The sequence below is a fragment of the Physeter macrocephalus genome, chromosome 12, assembly GCF_002837175.3.
Source record: "Physeter macrocephalus isolate SW-GA chromosome 12, ASM283717v5, whole genome shotgun sequence".
Taxonomy (NCBI): domain Eukaryota; kingdom Metazoa; phylum Chordata; class Mammalia; order Artiodactyla; family Physeteridae; genus Physeter; species Physeter macrocephalus.
The window spans coordinates 56320871-56336128 of NC_041225.1; the positions used below are offsets into that span (position 1 = coordinate 56320871).

The window sequence follows — 15258 nt, forward strand, 5'->3', positions numbered from 1 at the left end:
CAGCTGATACAGACTCAAAGTATTTTTGCAGATGGGCTATTATTATAAACATAACATCAAAAAAACCAAGATCTGACTACAGCCTATTTAAAAAGTTAACTGAAACTTGGATGCTTGCTAGGGTACTCAATATCTTCTAGAAGATATCAGAAGTTTGGCCATGGTTCTGTTTGATCAGTTTTTGTGATAATATAAAACAGCAGGTGAAGAACTTCTCCAGGCTAAACTGAAGTATCCTGAGAACAACTTAGAATGCCAAGAACATTCCTATACTGCCCAGTATTTAGGATTAGTACTGGGAGATTAAAGGCATAAACTTTGTGGTCAGAGAGGACTGAATTGGGATCAAACAGCAGCTCTACTACCGATTGGCTGTGAAACAATGAACCTCTCTGAGTGTCATTTTCTTCACCTGTGAAATAAAAGTACCTACACCTTGGATTTTTGAAAGATTTAGTAAGAATACCTCTGTGTGTGTGTGTGAGTGAGAGAGAGAGAGAGAGAGAGAGAGAGAGAGAGAAGGAGAGACCATACGTTTGTACATATCTCTACATGTATCTTTATACAGACAGATGGCACAGAGTATATGGTTTCAGTATATCGATATGGTGACTACACAGTGAAATTTGTTTTTTTTTTTTTTTTTTTTTTTTTTTTTTTTGCGGTACGCGGGCCTCTCACTGTTGTGGCCTCTCCCGTTGCGGAGCACAGGCTCCGGATGTGCAGGCTCAGTGGCCATGGCTCACGGGCCCAGCCGCTCTGCGGCATGTGGGATCTTCCCAGACCAGGGCACGAACCCATGTCTCCTGCATCGGCAGGCGGACTCTCAACCACTGCGCCACCAGGGAAGCCCTACACAGTGAAATTTTAATATCATGTGTCACCTCAAACACTGCTAATAACACAGAGAAACATATTTACCTTAAAAAAATTGCTTTTTAAATTGTAACAAAATTTTTTTCAGAAAGGTATGCAGAAAGTGATTAAAACTGAGTGCTTTCCTGGTCTCATGAAAACACTAAACAATCAGAAAGATAACAGATAAAAATATATAGTACTACCTCTTGTGTCTGGATTTATCCATGATGTTGCACAGTGAATTTTCAAGGGACATCCATTAAAAACCTTTGAAAAACATGCACCCATCTGGAAAAAAACAAAAAATAACCAAATAAATCTAACGAGTCCTAGTCATTTGCCTTACAGTGGTATCACAAAGGTTTCAGGCACAACTGTCAGATGATATAAGATTTTACTTAGAAGAGTCATTTTATTCTTCCTATCTTCTCAAATAAACAAAGCAGTAATAGCAACTAATTCTGCACAATAATTGCTTATAGAAGAATTACCGACATGTTCCACATTAAGAGTAATACACTATTCTCTGGTAAGAAGGAAATCATAATCGCTACAAAGGTGAAAATTTTCTTACTTGGTTTCATGATTCTAAAAATAGCACTAAGCACTGAATTTAATATTACAAAGTAGAAAAGGTATGGTTGATTTGAAATTCATATATGGACTTTAATCTCAAAACATAGAGATGTACTTTTAAAAAAAGTTGAGCAATCTGATTATTTTCCCTGGAAGGATTCAACAAAAAGCTTTATTTTTTGATGTCAATATTTATTTATCAAGCTTATTTACAAACCTTTCAGATAATAAATACCTTATAGTGAAAAATAATATCACTCATTTGAACGTTTTTTGATCTTCAAAGAGTAAGATGTTAATTTTGAAATTATTGTTCTGGTTAGAATAAATAAATACAAGAAAGCTTACCCATTTAATTACTTTTACTAACAAAAACTTGAGGGAAAAAGCAATACAGAAATATGTGATAAGGACAGCACTGTGCATCATTTTAGAGAAGGAATGTTTTCTTTACCAACAGGGAGATAATACTGTGAGCGATTACTGTTGACTACAGGGGATTAAAAATATTAACACAAAATAATCAAAATATTAAATCTTAAGATTTCCTTTTTACTCACAGAAACATACCAACAAGTATTTTTAAGATTTTAGTTCCCCAAAAAGAACAATAGCCTGGCAATACCACCAGGTGGTAGGAGACCAATAAAAAATGTTTTTATGGTATAGGGCAGAAATTATATCACTTAACTAACCTTGGTAATTATCCTTTAAGATAGGTACCAAAATTCATGTATTAAGGTATTGCTAAACCCTTAAAAATCCAAATTACAAAATAAGGCACAAAACAATCAAACCAGTCCCAACCTAAAGCTAATTTGTATAGTTGGTCCATAGTTATCAGCTCTTCCCTATCAACTGTGTACCTGATAAAGGAATTTCATCTTGTAGCCCAACAGGAAATCTCATCCCTATTGTATACATAAATCTCTAGACTCAGGAGCCCTTTACACTCAAAGCTTCTTTTTGTAAAATGAGGTATGATTATTTAGATCTTTATACTAATTAAAAAGTAGAGTTAAAAAGTAAAAAGGCTAAATAGTAGAGTTGGGAGGTTAAAAACCAGAAAAATTATGGACATCGTCTAAACTAGTATTACATAAGGTTTTAGATTAGAGATTTGTATCAGCGAAAATGTAGTTCTATCCATACTAACCTAAAATTACATTGAGTTAATATCATTTTAATCCTAAACAAGATAGCATGGTATATATAGATATAAAAAACCTACAAGGACTATAACATAGGACATTTATGTTCCAGTTCTAGGTCTGGTTAGAGTTGGGTGTTGTTTTGTGATCTTGGTGACTAAGATCTTTGGGTCTCAGTTTTATTCATGGGCAAAAAATAGAGTTTGGGCCAGATGCTCCTTCAATGTTCCCTCTAGTTCTAAAATTCTATGTTTTTGATAACTGTGCATTTTTCACATTCCTTCAAAAATATGTGCAAAGAAAATATTAATAATTTTTGAATAAAGCAGCTTTAAAGTATAGAATTTATCATAATTTTCTTTTGCAAAGTTACTTTTCAGATATAATCAATTAATATTTAAATTGGCAATCTTTTAGATTTTTTTCAATAATAATGGATTCTTTCAAACAGGCAAAAAAATCCAAAGGTACACATTCAAGCAATTATTTGTCATTGTATTTAGTTTGAAAACTTAACCTATTTGGTATTTATACTTACGTGCACTTTAGGTGTTGGGGGTAAACCATTACTAATAGGCTTCTAGAAAAAGAACACATGCATGATTATACTTCTTGTTGTTTGGTATATCAGTACTGTATTTCAAACACATGCATCAGAATAAAATACATGAATACACTCTGTCAAACAAAACATTATAGATAATACTGAATTCCCCTATAATCCTTTCACACTCCACTTATTCCTAGTACCTGCTCCCCGAAAATGGTTTATTGTGTATCCTTCCAAACTTTTCTCTAGGCAATTATATGTACTCATGTATTTGTGTATCCTTCCAGACCTTTTTGCACATATTTATATACATGTCCCCACAGAAATACTGTTTTTGTGTGTGTTTTAGAACATAAACAGTTATTCACTGTTTATCAACTTGTTCTTTGCCATAACATTGGGTCTTGGACAGCATAAGTACATTGATTCATTTGCTTTAACTGCAGCACAGTATGAATATAACATACTTTATTTAGCAATTCCCTAACTGTTATTGGATATTTAAAATTATTTTCAAATTTTTACTATAACAACAATGCGGAAATGATCACCCTTGCACATACCTTACTACATGTGTGAATGTTTTTTTTTAAGGATATGTTGTGAGAAGTGAAACTTCTGGAATATGGGGTCTGTACCTTTACATTTTAGTGGATACTGACTGCCAAACTGCCTTTCCAAGTGCCCACTTCATATCGCTCCCACCAGCAATGTACGAGAGTCCTGGTTCCTTATGGTCTCACAGACAATGTTCTCAAACTGATAACAGTTTTTACAGGAGTAAAAAATGTTTTCGCCTGTGTTTCTCATGAACTTGCATGCCTCTTGATTGCTAGGAAGGTTGAGAATCTTTTTTAAAAAAAGTTTTTCCTCTTCTGTGAATTCTCCCCCCCCCTTTTTTTTAACGGAGTTACCGTTTTCTTACCTATTTGTTGGAGCTCCTTATATATCTAGACTTAAAATACTTTATCTGTTATATATATATTACAAATGTTTTCTCCTGGTCTGCAGATTATGTTAACCTTGTTTACAGAGTGTTTTGTCAAGTGAAGTTTTAAATTTTGATGGACTCAAATGCATGAATCAGTGGTCATAGTATACTGATAATTTAAGGAGAGGAAAAATGGCACATCGCTCATCTATTAAAATATTCTCAACAGTACCAGAAATTTCTCCAAGGAGCTACATTCCTGGGGTATACGATTTATCCCTGGAGAAGGAATCTCCTTGGAAGAGATTATAATTTAAACATAAATTTAATGAAAGTCTAGGTTTCTTTTGAGGTTAATCTTAACAGCGTTTTAAGGAATGACATTATAATTTTTTCTCAATCTAATATAAATCAGAATTGTTTAAATGAGACCAAAATTAAAAAGCTACTGTTAATTGATTTCATATACATGATACAAATGAAATATTCTGTGTAGCACTACTTACGTGAGTAACTTTTAGACATTTCTAAAATTAAGACTGAAATTTTACTTTGTAGATATGTTTATGAGGATGTACAGCCTAATACTGCCATCAATTTCTGATAATTTTTTCCATTTTGCAAATGATTTATGTACTTATTTTTTATCAAATATCATCTATTTTAGCAAAACATCATTTTTAATTAGGGAGCTCTGAATGTTGTAACTGTCAGATTTAACTTAAGTACTGACAGAATTGGCTGTAAATAATTTCAAGAAGCTGCACAAACTGTAATCATGTTTCAATATACCAGGGATACTGTTTATCCTGATACAGTCATGACATATTTATTTCAGAATTATTGAGACTGTTAGTTTAATTACTAGTTCCTCTCCTGATAAAATAAGGTAATAGAAAAAGTGAATTAAAAGTGCATAAATTAAAAAATGTATTCATCTCTCAAAGGTTATTATACTGTGTTGCAAAATCATTAGGCTGCATTTTTATACTACTACATTAGCAGGGCTGCTAAAATTTAAACTGATGAAAGCAAAAAGGCACTACTCAGTTGGACAGACTTCATAAATCCTATTATTCCTACAGGACATTTCACTTTTGTTAAAAATGTCCTAAGTTTCACAAATTACAAAGCATAACCCCAGTCAAATGCTTTAACTGAATTATAAAAAATGGTATGTCATTTCTATAGCGAAATCTTATGAAACAGTTGAACAGATACAGAACAAAAGCCTCTAGCAATGTGCTTAGTGCACAAAGTATAGCTGTATGCACATAACCATATGTCCTGTAAATTTCTAGAAAAATAACAAATGCTATTATACACAAAAACTTCCCCCAAAATACTGTCTTGTGATCTTGTTGGCAACTGCTGAATTGGGAATTTTAAGGATTTTTTTGTGGTTTTAAGTTCTATGATGATGGACAAATGTTGCCTGATGATTAAGAGTAAATTCTTTACAAATGTTAAAAATTTTTAATCTCCCTGATAAATTCTATTTATGTTTTAGTTGTTATGTCATAGTGTTTTATCTAACATTTGTAACAGGAATAGCTGCTAAGGCTAACGTCACCTTTCCTAAAGTGATATCTTATATCTACTAGAAAATAATCTTAATTTTTCTTCCTTGTTAGCTATTTTCTTTGAGTAAGAGTAGTAATATCACAAATTATGTAACAGAAATTTGTCCTGAGGTAGAAGCTATGGCTTTCCTTATCTGTCTATGTCCTTCCTTCAGTAAGTTCATTAGACTGTAAAAGCAATGTATAAGAATCATTCTAATCAACGAGAATAATATTTTCTCAACAATCACAAGAATACTAAGTGTTTAGCTGTTATGCAGACGTCACATTTTATAATATGCAATATAACAAGTTGGCCTAAATAATTTGAACAGTAGAAAGCTTTCATTCATGTTTACCATAGCGAAGTCATTTTTTTCAAGATTTAAACAATCTATTATCATTATAATTCATATACTAAAATATAAACATACAAATTTAAAATATATAATTGCTAGAGTTCCTTCAATTATAACTGCAAAACTAATTTAATAGTGAAAAAGGAAACAAATATAAGTAGAGCTTATGAATATAAATACCTACTGGTACATCTTTCTTTTCTTTCCTTGCAAGGTTTGTGCCTCTGTGGTCATTCTGTTGTTGATATAATGAACTGTCTCGTTCACCATTTAACTGGAAGGAGCTCACTCCATTTCCTTCAGTAAGATATGTTTAAATATATTAGAAAAGGATTAATTTTTATGAAAATTTTCATTCAGAAAATTAACAAGTAGGAAACAAAAAATATTATCTCTGAGACAGTTTCAGCCTTCATTTGGGATTACCCTATCAGAATATTTACTACTGTAAGAAGTTTTTTATATATATGTTCTTCTACTTTTATCTCTATTTCTTTCACATAGGCAAATTAAAATTCAGGCTGTATCTAAGTACCTATATTTGTGTTAAAAAGAAAAGAAATATTGAATACATAACTACTTTCAGGAAAGGGGCAATTTATAGTCTGTTATCCAAGAAACATTAGTTGCTCTTTTTTTAATTGCTTCTTTTGCATAACACACAAGACACTTTACAGTATTAAAACAGTACCTTCTAGTATTAATTTGGAGGCAAATACCTAGCAAATACTGACAATCATTTTTCTAAAAATGATTAAATGAAATAAAATAAAGGAGTCAGACAAGGTATCCTCTTCTTTTTCTAAAACAGAAGTAGCCTAGGACCAAACACATTTTCCTTGTTTGTTCAGAGTTTAATTTCTTTTGTTGCCACACTCTAGATAAATAACAAACTGGGTACAAACGATTCTCCAAAAGAGGGAAGGCTAGATATGAAATGAGAAAGAAGAGGCAAAATATCCCAGACTGGGTCATAGGTAATCCTGTCATAAAAACACTTCAAACTATGAGACAAAAAGCAGAAAACATCTCTAGAGCCATTGCCTTCCTTCTCCCTTCCCCAGAGGAATTTCAAATAACCTCTTAAAAGGAGTCCCTCCATTTTTTTCACACATTATGAAAACCTGGCAACATTCTTATTTCACCTTCCCTTCCCCCATTACCTAAAGCAACAGGCTTCTGTGGAGGTAACCTGGGAGGTGGTGGCCTAGGTGGAACTTGGGAGGGCTTTGCTGGGCTCTCTGATGTGGGACATCTCTTGATTGTTCCTTGATTATCATCCTCAGTAGAATGAGTTTCCTGTGGCATGAATATGGACTTAGGCTGAAGTAATACAGAAAAGGTGACCAATGATTAAACATGAAATTATTCGTGTTTCATTAAACATGAAAAATACTGAATATCTGCCCTGAAGTAAATATTATTATATATCAGAGGCTTTCAAACTGTGTTTACTAGTTGAGTTTCAACTCTTATTGGGTTATTCAACTATCTGATTCAGGTAATCTTAATATATATCCTAAAAATGTACACTAAAATATTTTCTCAGGAAAAAAAAAAGACCTGTTTCTATTAATTCCTCACAAGCCTACTCACTTAGACTTGCCAAATAAAAATATTCTGGTCTTTATGATCCCCAATTTAAATGAGTCTCCTTTTATTTTAAACATTCAGGCTAATCAAAGTTCAGCTCCTTACAAGGCTAATCTATAAACTGTCTCTTTCAGGTGACTCATTATCTATTATGTTAATGCTTAATCTTTCCGACTGGGGGCAGAAGAAGATGCCAATTAAAATTTTATCAAATGAGAGAATACTAACTCAGCAATATGGGATACCTGGGTAACTCTGTGCAGACAATGGAAAAACCTCCAGTCAGCTGAAGGTTTGGAGAATTTATAAATTCTTATAATGTGTCCCTTATTAGGAAGACTGCTCAGCACTTATCTCTTTGAAATTCAGATCTCTGTATTTCTGCTAATACAAAACTGAACAAGCAAGAACAGTCCTATTTACCTGGGTGAATCGTGATTTTCTTAAAAGTAAAATAAAAACAAAATATAGTAATACATTGGATATCTAGACTGGTCGGACTCCAATTCTCATTTATAAATCAATTTATAATTGATTTCAAACCTTACAACTCATTTTATAAACAGTTCATTTTATAATTAGAATTTGCTATGCATATGAACTTAATCAGTTACTAGTAGATTATAGATTTTGAGGAAAAATCTTATTAAAAGTATGAATTTTCTAACCCAAGTGAAATACTAATCCATTAATTTAATCATTTTCATGTACAAATTTCTGGAACTTATTATTTAGAATAAACACCAAATGACAAGTTGGATAATTAAAAAAAGACAAACAAAAACAATCACAATTGTTTACTTATATCATGGTTAGTAACTTCTTCATGACTTTTCTTTGTGGATCCCAAGTGAAAATAAGCCACAGAGTAAGTATTAATACAGTATTAAACTGGCAGACACACATACACAATTCAAACAGAAAAACAAATCTGCCTACCTTTGGTGGCAAAGGAGGTGGAACTTTTGCTTTCATGGTTGAACTATAAAAACATAAATGCTTAGAATCAGAACTGGTCATTTTACAAACAAATCATTACTAAAATATGATTTTTTTTAAAGATATGGAAGAAAATTTTGTATAAACAAGTTTCTTTTTCTAAGGTTATGAGCGTTTTTCAAAATACTTTGTGAAATGTTCAAGTTATGCTAAATGAAGTATTATTCAAAAGTAACTGAGTAGATATGCTTTCTTGTTTTCAAATATTATTTTAGTAATTAAAATTGGAAAAGACAGCCACAATTCCAATTTATATCAATTGAAAGGCAGTTAATATAAAAACACAAGTAACAGTTGGTTTAAGGAAAAATAGCAAAATGATATAAAAATATATTACAATGTAAGCTTCATTTTTACTACTGTTAGATATGGAATATCTCTGATGAAGCTCATCAAAAGCTATAAACATACTCTATGAAATTATTGGCAGAATTTATTTAGTTGAAGCTACGATTCATTACAACTCAGAACTGGAGTTTTAGAAGTACTAAAAATTAAAAGATTATGGAGCATATACTCTCAGATGAGGAGACTGAGGCCCAGAGAGGTTAAATGACCTGATTCAAGGTCACAGAGTGGTGAGGTAGAAAGGAAAATCAATGCCCCAGCTGCTTCTCAGGTGTTTTTGTCACTCTATCATGAAACTGCATCTTTCTTTAAAAACAAACAACAAAACCCCCCAAACCAAAAGGACTAGATATTAATAATTACATAAGTGAAAATATTCCCCCCTTAAATATACATTTATATCCAAATTATTTATTTGAAACATATCAGATGAAATTTAATCAACCATATAGTAAGACTCTTTGTAGCTATAGTAATAATTACAGCAATTACTGACTAATTTATAACATTAAACTACAGGATATGTTTACTGTCTTTGTAAATTTTTTTCAAAGTTTTTTTATCAACTCGTGCTATGGACTGAATTGTGTCCACTCAAAATTTGTAGGTTGAAACCCTAACCTCCAATGTGCTTGTATTTGGACACAGGGCTTCTAGGAGGTAACTAAGGTTAAATGAGATCATATGGGTGGGGAGCTAATCCAATAGGATTGGTGGCTTTATAAGAAGAGGAAGAGATCTCGATCTCTCGCTGTCTCTCTGTGCACAGATTGAGAAAAGGCCATGTGAAGACATAGCAAGAAGGCAGCTGTCTACAAGCCAGGACGAGGGTCCTCACTGGGAACTATATCTGCGGGCACCTTACCTTGGACATCCCAGCCTCCAGAACTGTGACAAATCTCTGTTGTTCAAGCCACTCAGTCCATGGTATTTTGTTATAGCAGCCTGAGCTAAGACATATTTTGGTACTAAGAAGTGGGGTGCTACTGTAATAAATACATAAAAATGTGGAAGCAGTTATGGAACTGGGTAATAGGTAAAGGCTGGAAGAGTTTGGGGGTACATGCTAGAAGTATAGACGTTAAGAGCAAGAGGTCGATGAGAAAAGAGGAGAGCCGGTAAGAAAGCTTCCATCTTCTTAGAGAATACACAAATAGTCATTAACAGAATGTCCTTTAATGGACATTAAAGGCCATTCTGGTGAGGTCTCAAGATGGAAATGATGAACGAGTTATTGGAAACTGGAGGAAAGGTAATCATTGTTATAAAGTGGCAGAGAACTCGGCTGAATTGCATTCATGTTCTAGTGTTTTGTGGAAGGAAAATCTGCAAGGGATGAAACCGGATAGTTAGCTGAGGAGATTTCTAAGCAAAGTGCTGAAGGAGAGGCTTGGTTCTTTCTGACTGCTTACAGTGAAATGTGATTGTATTTGGAGACAGTGCTTTTGGGAGGTAATTAAGGTTAACTGAGGTAATAAGAATGAGGTCCTAATCAGATAGGACTGGTGGCCTTATAAAAAGAGGGAGAGAGATTTCTCTCTCTGCATGCACACACTGAGGAAAGTCCATCTGAGGACATACTGAGAAGGCAGCCGCCTGCAAGCCTGGAAGAGAGCTCTCACCAGGAACTAAACTGTCCAGCAGCCCAGCCTCCAGAACCACGAGAAATAAATACGTCTATGGTATTTTGTTAAGGATGCCCGAACCAACTATTACAATTAGAACAGAGAAAAGGAAAGAAACTGTGGTACAACCCATGATACTATATTATTAATGATATTAAAATTACTTCAATATTAAGCTGCCAGATTTACTAAATCAGGTCAAATGACACTTTTTCTTTTACCAAAAATGGAAACAGAACTTACTGTTTAGATTCATCATCATCCCCTTCATCATCTTCTAGATGTGCCACATGCCCTCTAAGGATAAAGAAGGATAATTCCACTGATACCAAATGGACTTTACCAAAACAGCTTAAGAAGAAGTTTTAGAAAATGCAGGAAGGGCTACTGTAGGACAGAATTTTATTTCTATGTCTTTACAGGATTCAGGATATTAAAACAACAACAACAACAACAACACAATCTTAGGCTACATGATAGAGAAGGGGGCAAAGAGACTTTACTCATTTGTAACAAAGTATTTTAAGCTTAATTAAAAGTTAAAGTTACCGCTGATGTAATTCTTCTTCAACAGACTTCAGAAGACTCCTTAGGAGAAAAATAAAAATTAAAAATAATGTGAATAAAGCAAAGAAATACTAAGTACAATTTTTCATCACTTTAACCTTACCTATAAATTTAAAATACTTTTTTACTATTCACTAAAAACTTGCTGTAACGACCATCCCTATACCATAAAACATCAGGTTATATTTAATGAGGTATCTATTTTCTGTTGCTAATGTCTTTATACATGTATTTTAAATGAACAAAATAAATCCAAGTGTTTATTGAAAAATACCAATTCAGACAAAGGACAACCCACCATGAAATGTCACAATTGGGACTGACAAAACAATAATTGCAGGGTCACAGTCAGGGGTTTCCAGGATTTAAATTTTACCTGGAATATTTTACCTGACACCTGAAATTATATTTTCTTTTTCTTAATATAAGAAAGGTGACACACTTTTAAAAAAACATCATGCTCTCACGCAATCCTACAAAATGAAACTCAACATGTTGGATCTCTGCAAAAGCATGCATGCATGTGATGTGAATACATGAATGTAGTAGCACTTTGCTTTCACAGAAGACACTCACTTACCTGAAGTATCTGTTCTCCAGTGGTGTACTGGCAAACACATTTACACTTTTGGGAGACTAAGCCTGTATCAGACCAGGTGCGAGGATTTTATCATTAGGAGCAATTTATAAAACTTTGATATTCAGGAATGTAAGAGAAAACTCACAGCATTCCTGAAGTTCCCTTACTTCTCACTGCAAGTTCATGCAACATACCTCCTATATTATACTCTTCAAGCATTAGAAACTCAATAGCCTTAAAGCTAACGAGATAGAAATACGGTTACTGACAGATTACTGTGGTAAAAGTGATTCAGCAGAAAATTTACTCTCCTCAAAAGTTGTAAGGTAGTACCTTCTAATCATTTCCCCTTCCTATATATAGTGGAAAAAACTGCCCTCAGAATTATCAAAGCATAAAACCAGAGAAACTGAAAGGTATGGTTAGCTGGTATAAACAATTAATAGAATAGATTTTAGCCATCAAATGTTTTAATTAGGATAGTTTAATAACAATTTAAGTATTAAAAAGTGACAAAGTTTTAAATCTGGAGTTGTAAATGACATAGGAAAACCATAAACTAATTGCAAATACTATTTTGCAGATAAAAAAATTAAGGTACTTCAGTCAAATGTATTACCTATTCACAAAGCTCTTCTAGGACTAGCTCTAAGAAGACAGGACTTCTACCTAGAGGTAGTATAGCAAAATGATGACAGGTTGTGAAGCAAACACAGCCTGAATCTGAATCTTGCCTCTGCCAATGTAAGCTATGTGGCCTTTGATAAGTTACTCTGATTTTCCTGAGCAAAATAGGAATTACAATAGTACCTATGTCAAAAAAAAAAAAATAGTACCTATGTCAAAATGTTTACCTGTATATACAATTAATTAATTCTTTGAATAGTATTTCAGAGCACACTAAGTACTCAATTAGTGTTTTCTTTATTATTATCAACTAAGCAACATTTCTCTAAACCAGCAATTCTCAAAGCACAGTCTGGGGATCCTGGGGGTCCTTTAGGCTCCTGTAAGAGGTCTGCAAGGTAAAAAACTATTTTCAGGGGCTTCCCTGGTGGCACAGTGGTTGCGCGTCCGCCTGCCGATGCAGGAGAACCATTTTTTTTTTTTTTTTTTTTACTCTTATTCACTCTTTTTCTTTCTTTTTTCACTCTTACTCTTTCATTGAGGATGAAACTCTGGAGTTTTCTGGAGACTATGACATGTGTGATATCATAATAGATTAGTAACAGATATGAGAATCCAGCTGTCTTCTATTAAGCCAGACATTAAGGAGATCTGCAAAAAATATAAAACAATGCCACCTTTCTTACTAATATTATTTTGTTTCAGGAAAAAAACAGCTATTCTTCATAAAAAATGTTATTTGTGGCCCTCAAAAAAGCATTTGCTGTATTATACTGACATATATAAAGCTGCTTCTAAGTCTCATGAGAGGAACAAAATGGTGTTGCAAAGACGGTACCATTAAGAGGTGGCATTTGAATTGGTTCTTTTTTTTTTTTAAAGATTTTTTTTTTTTTTTTTTTTTTGGTGGTATGCGGGCCTCTCACCGCCGCGGCCTCCCCCGCCGCGGAGCACAGGCTCCGGACGCGCAGGCCCAGCGGCCACGGCTCACGGGCCCAGCCGCTCCGCGGCACGCGAGATCCTCCCAGACCGGGGCGCGAACCCGGCCCCCCCGCACCGGCAGGCGGACTCCCAACCACTGCGCCACCAGGGAAGCCCTTAAAGATTTTTTTTGATGTGGACCATTTTTAAAGTCTTCATTGAATTCGTTACAATACTGCTTCTGTTTTATGTTTTGGTTTTTTGGCCACAAGGCATGTGAGATCTTAGCTCCTGACCAGGGATCGAACCCACACCCCCTGCACTGGAAGGTGAAGTCTCAACCACTGGATCACCAGGGAAGTCCCTGAATTGGTTTTTAAAAATGAGGAATTTTTTAATACACACAGAATTTTTTTTATGATAACATGGAATGAGTATATTACAATTTGAAATAAATAAATATTTTGAAAAGTTTTCAGTTTAAATTTCCAGTACTATAAATATTGATATTTATAAGTGATATAAACAAAAGCTCATTGGAATCCTTAATAATTTTTAAGACCGTAAAGGGATCCTGAGACTAAGAATTTTGGAAGCAGTGCTTTAAATTATTTTACCAAATTAAACGTAATATCTCTGAACTGTACAGTGGGCTTTCACATCATCTTAGAAGATGTGAAAACAAACTTTTTCTTAAGCATGTGACAATATTTTTTGAGCCATTTCTTTTTCCAGTAGAGAATATTAGCATTTGAAAATAATTAAGAGGGGAATTTAAATGTAGTTTATTTTCAGTTTACCATATTTAATTGGACTTATATGGCATTCCACTTTTTAAAACATTATCTTCCTGGGAGTATAGGTTCTGTAAGAATAAGAGAACATGAAATAGCAGATATCCTAAGGCTAGGGACTCATATGTATATTTTTTAATTCATTTACTTGTAAATTTCCTACTATGTGTTAAAATATTTTGTTAATAAAGTTACAGAATTCATGAAGTCTTAATGAAAAGTAGAAAATATCGTTTGGTTTTCAGCCTTTATAAAAGAGAAAATGAAATATGGCTAATTTGCATAAAGGTTCATTTATACCATATCTTGAGAGCATTGGAGAAAAATGTGATACTGATTTAATCACCAATACTGGATGTGACATAATAAATAATGTCACTATTCGCTGGTCTACTTGGATTCCTCTATTATGGAATTCTGAGAAAGTTATGAATAAAACAAAACAAAAATGATGCCCTCATATTGAACTACTAAGTCAACTGAAAATGACCAGAAAATTTGGATGAAGAGGTTAAAAATGGAAAAACATGGAAACATAGATCATAGATTTAACTGATAAAATGAAGAAACTGATAGAGAGAGAAGTAAAAAACCACCACCAAAGTATTTGGCATATTTGAATTAGCTGGTTACTAGAACCATTCAAAATTGCCTAACTGACTCAAAACAATCTGTAAGTACTGCCCTGATTGTATTTGAGAACAAACCAAAAAACTTCCCTATTTCTTTAAAACCAAAAAACAATTTTGTTCTCTCATATTCACTTGCTCTTACAATCAACATTTACTGAGTAAACACTACAAATAAGGGCAACTAATGTGTATTAAACCCTAAATGTGCTAAATGCTTTACAATGATTATTCCATTTCACCCTTAGCATACTATGAGGCAGGTACTATTATAATCCCCATTTATTAGAGAAAATTGAGGTAAATTTCTCCAAGTTACACAGTTTATAGCAAGAGACAGTTCTGACTCTGGAGCTGGCATTTACTACTACTATACTTAATTATGCCAGGAATTTCTTTTCACTATTATTTAAGTCTTTAGAAGAGATTTTATTTTTAGAACTTTTGCTCTGCATTAAAAACAAAATCAGAAATAATTTAGAGTTTTCTTTTAAAAATAGTATTTTGTTGGTTTAAATAGTCAGAAAAGTTGACCCCAATAATAACAATTCAAAATAAAACAACCCAATAAGTCAAAACACATACGCA

The 15258-nt window shown here is 33.3% G+C and overlaps 1 protein-coding gene and 1 non-coding gene across 10 annotated transcripts in view; both read right to left on the reverse strand.

The window, feature by feature from the left end:
* The window catches only part of MAP4K3 (mitogen-activated protein kinase kinase kinase kinase 3), a 209215-nt gene that overhangs the window by 24675 nt on the left and 169282 nt on the right, over nucleotides 1-15258 (reverse strand). For 8 of the 9 annotated variants that reach the window (XR_003682283.2, XM_024118949.3, XM_024118952.3 and 5 more), the window contains 7 exons: nucleotides 11102-11140; nucleotides 10796-10849; nucleotides 8520-8562; nucleotides 7151-7310; nucleotides 6172-6284; nucleotides 3124-3165; nucleotides 1062-1146 (listed from right to left, as the gene is read on the reverse strand). Coding sequence is in view for 8 of the 9 variants with exons in the window: in XM_024118949.3 (XP_023974717.1) it covers nucleotides 1062-1146; nucleotides 3124-3165; nucleotides 6172-6284; nucleotides 7151-7310; nucleotides 8520-8562; nucleotides 10796-10849; nucleotides 11102-11140 (536 nt within the window). In the remaining variant the exon portion in view is untranslated. The remainder of the gene's footprint in view (nucleotides 1-1061; nucleotides 1147-3123; nucleotides 3166-6171; nucleotides 6285-7150; nucleotides 7311-8519; nucleotides 8563-10795; nucleotides 10850-11101; nucleotides 11141-15258) is intronic. The other variant, XM_024118950.3, reaches the window with a different exon arrangement.
* LOC112063684 (small nucleolar RNA SNORA67) lies at nucleotides 4231-4368 on the reverse strand. Its single transcript, XR_002891123.1, has one exon. It is a non-coding gene; the product is annotated as a small nucleolar RNA SNORA67 (small nucleolar RNA).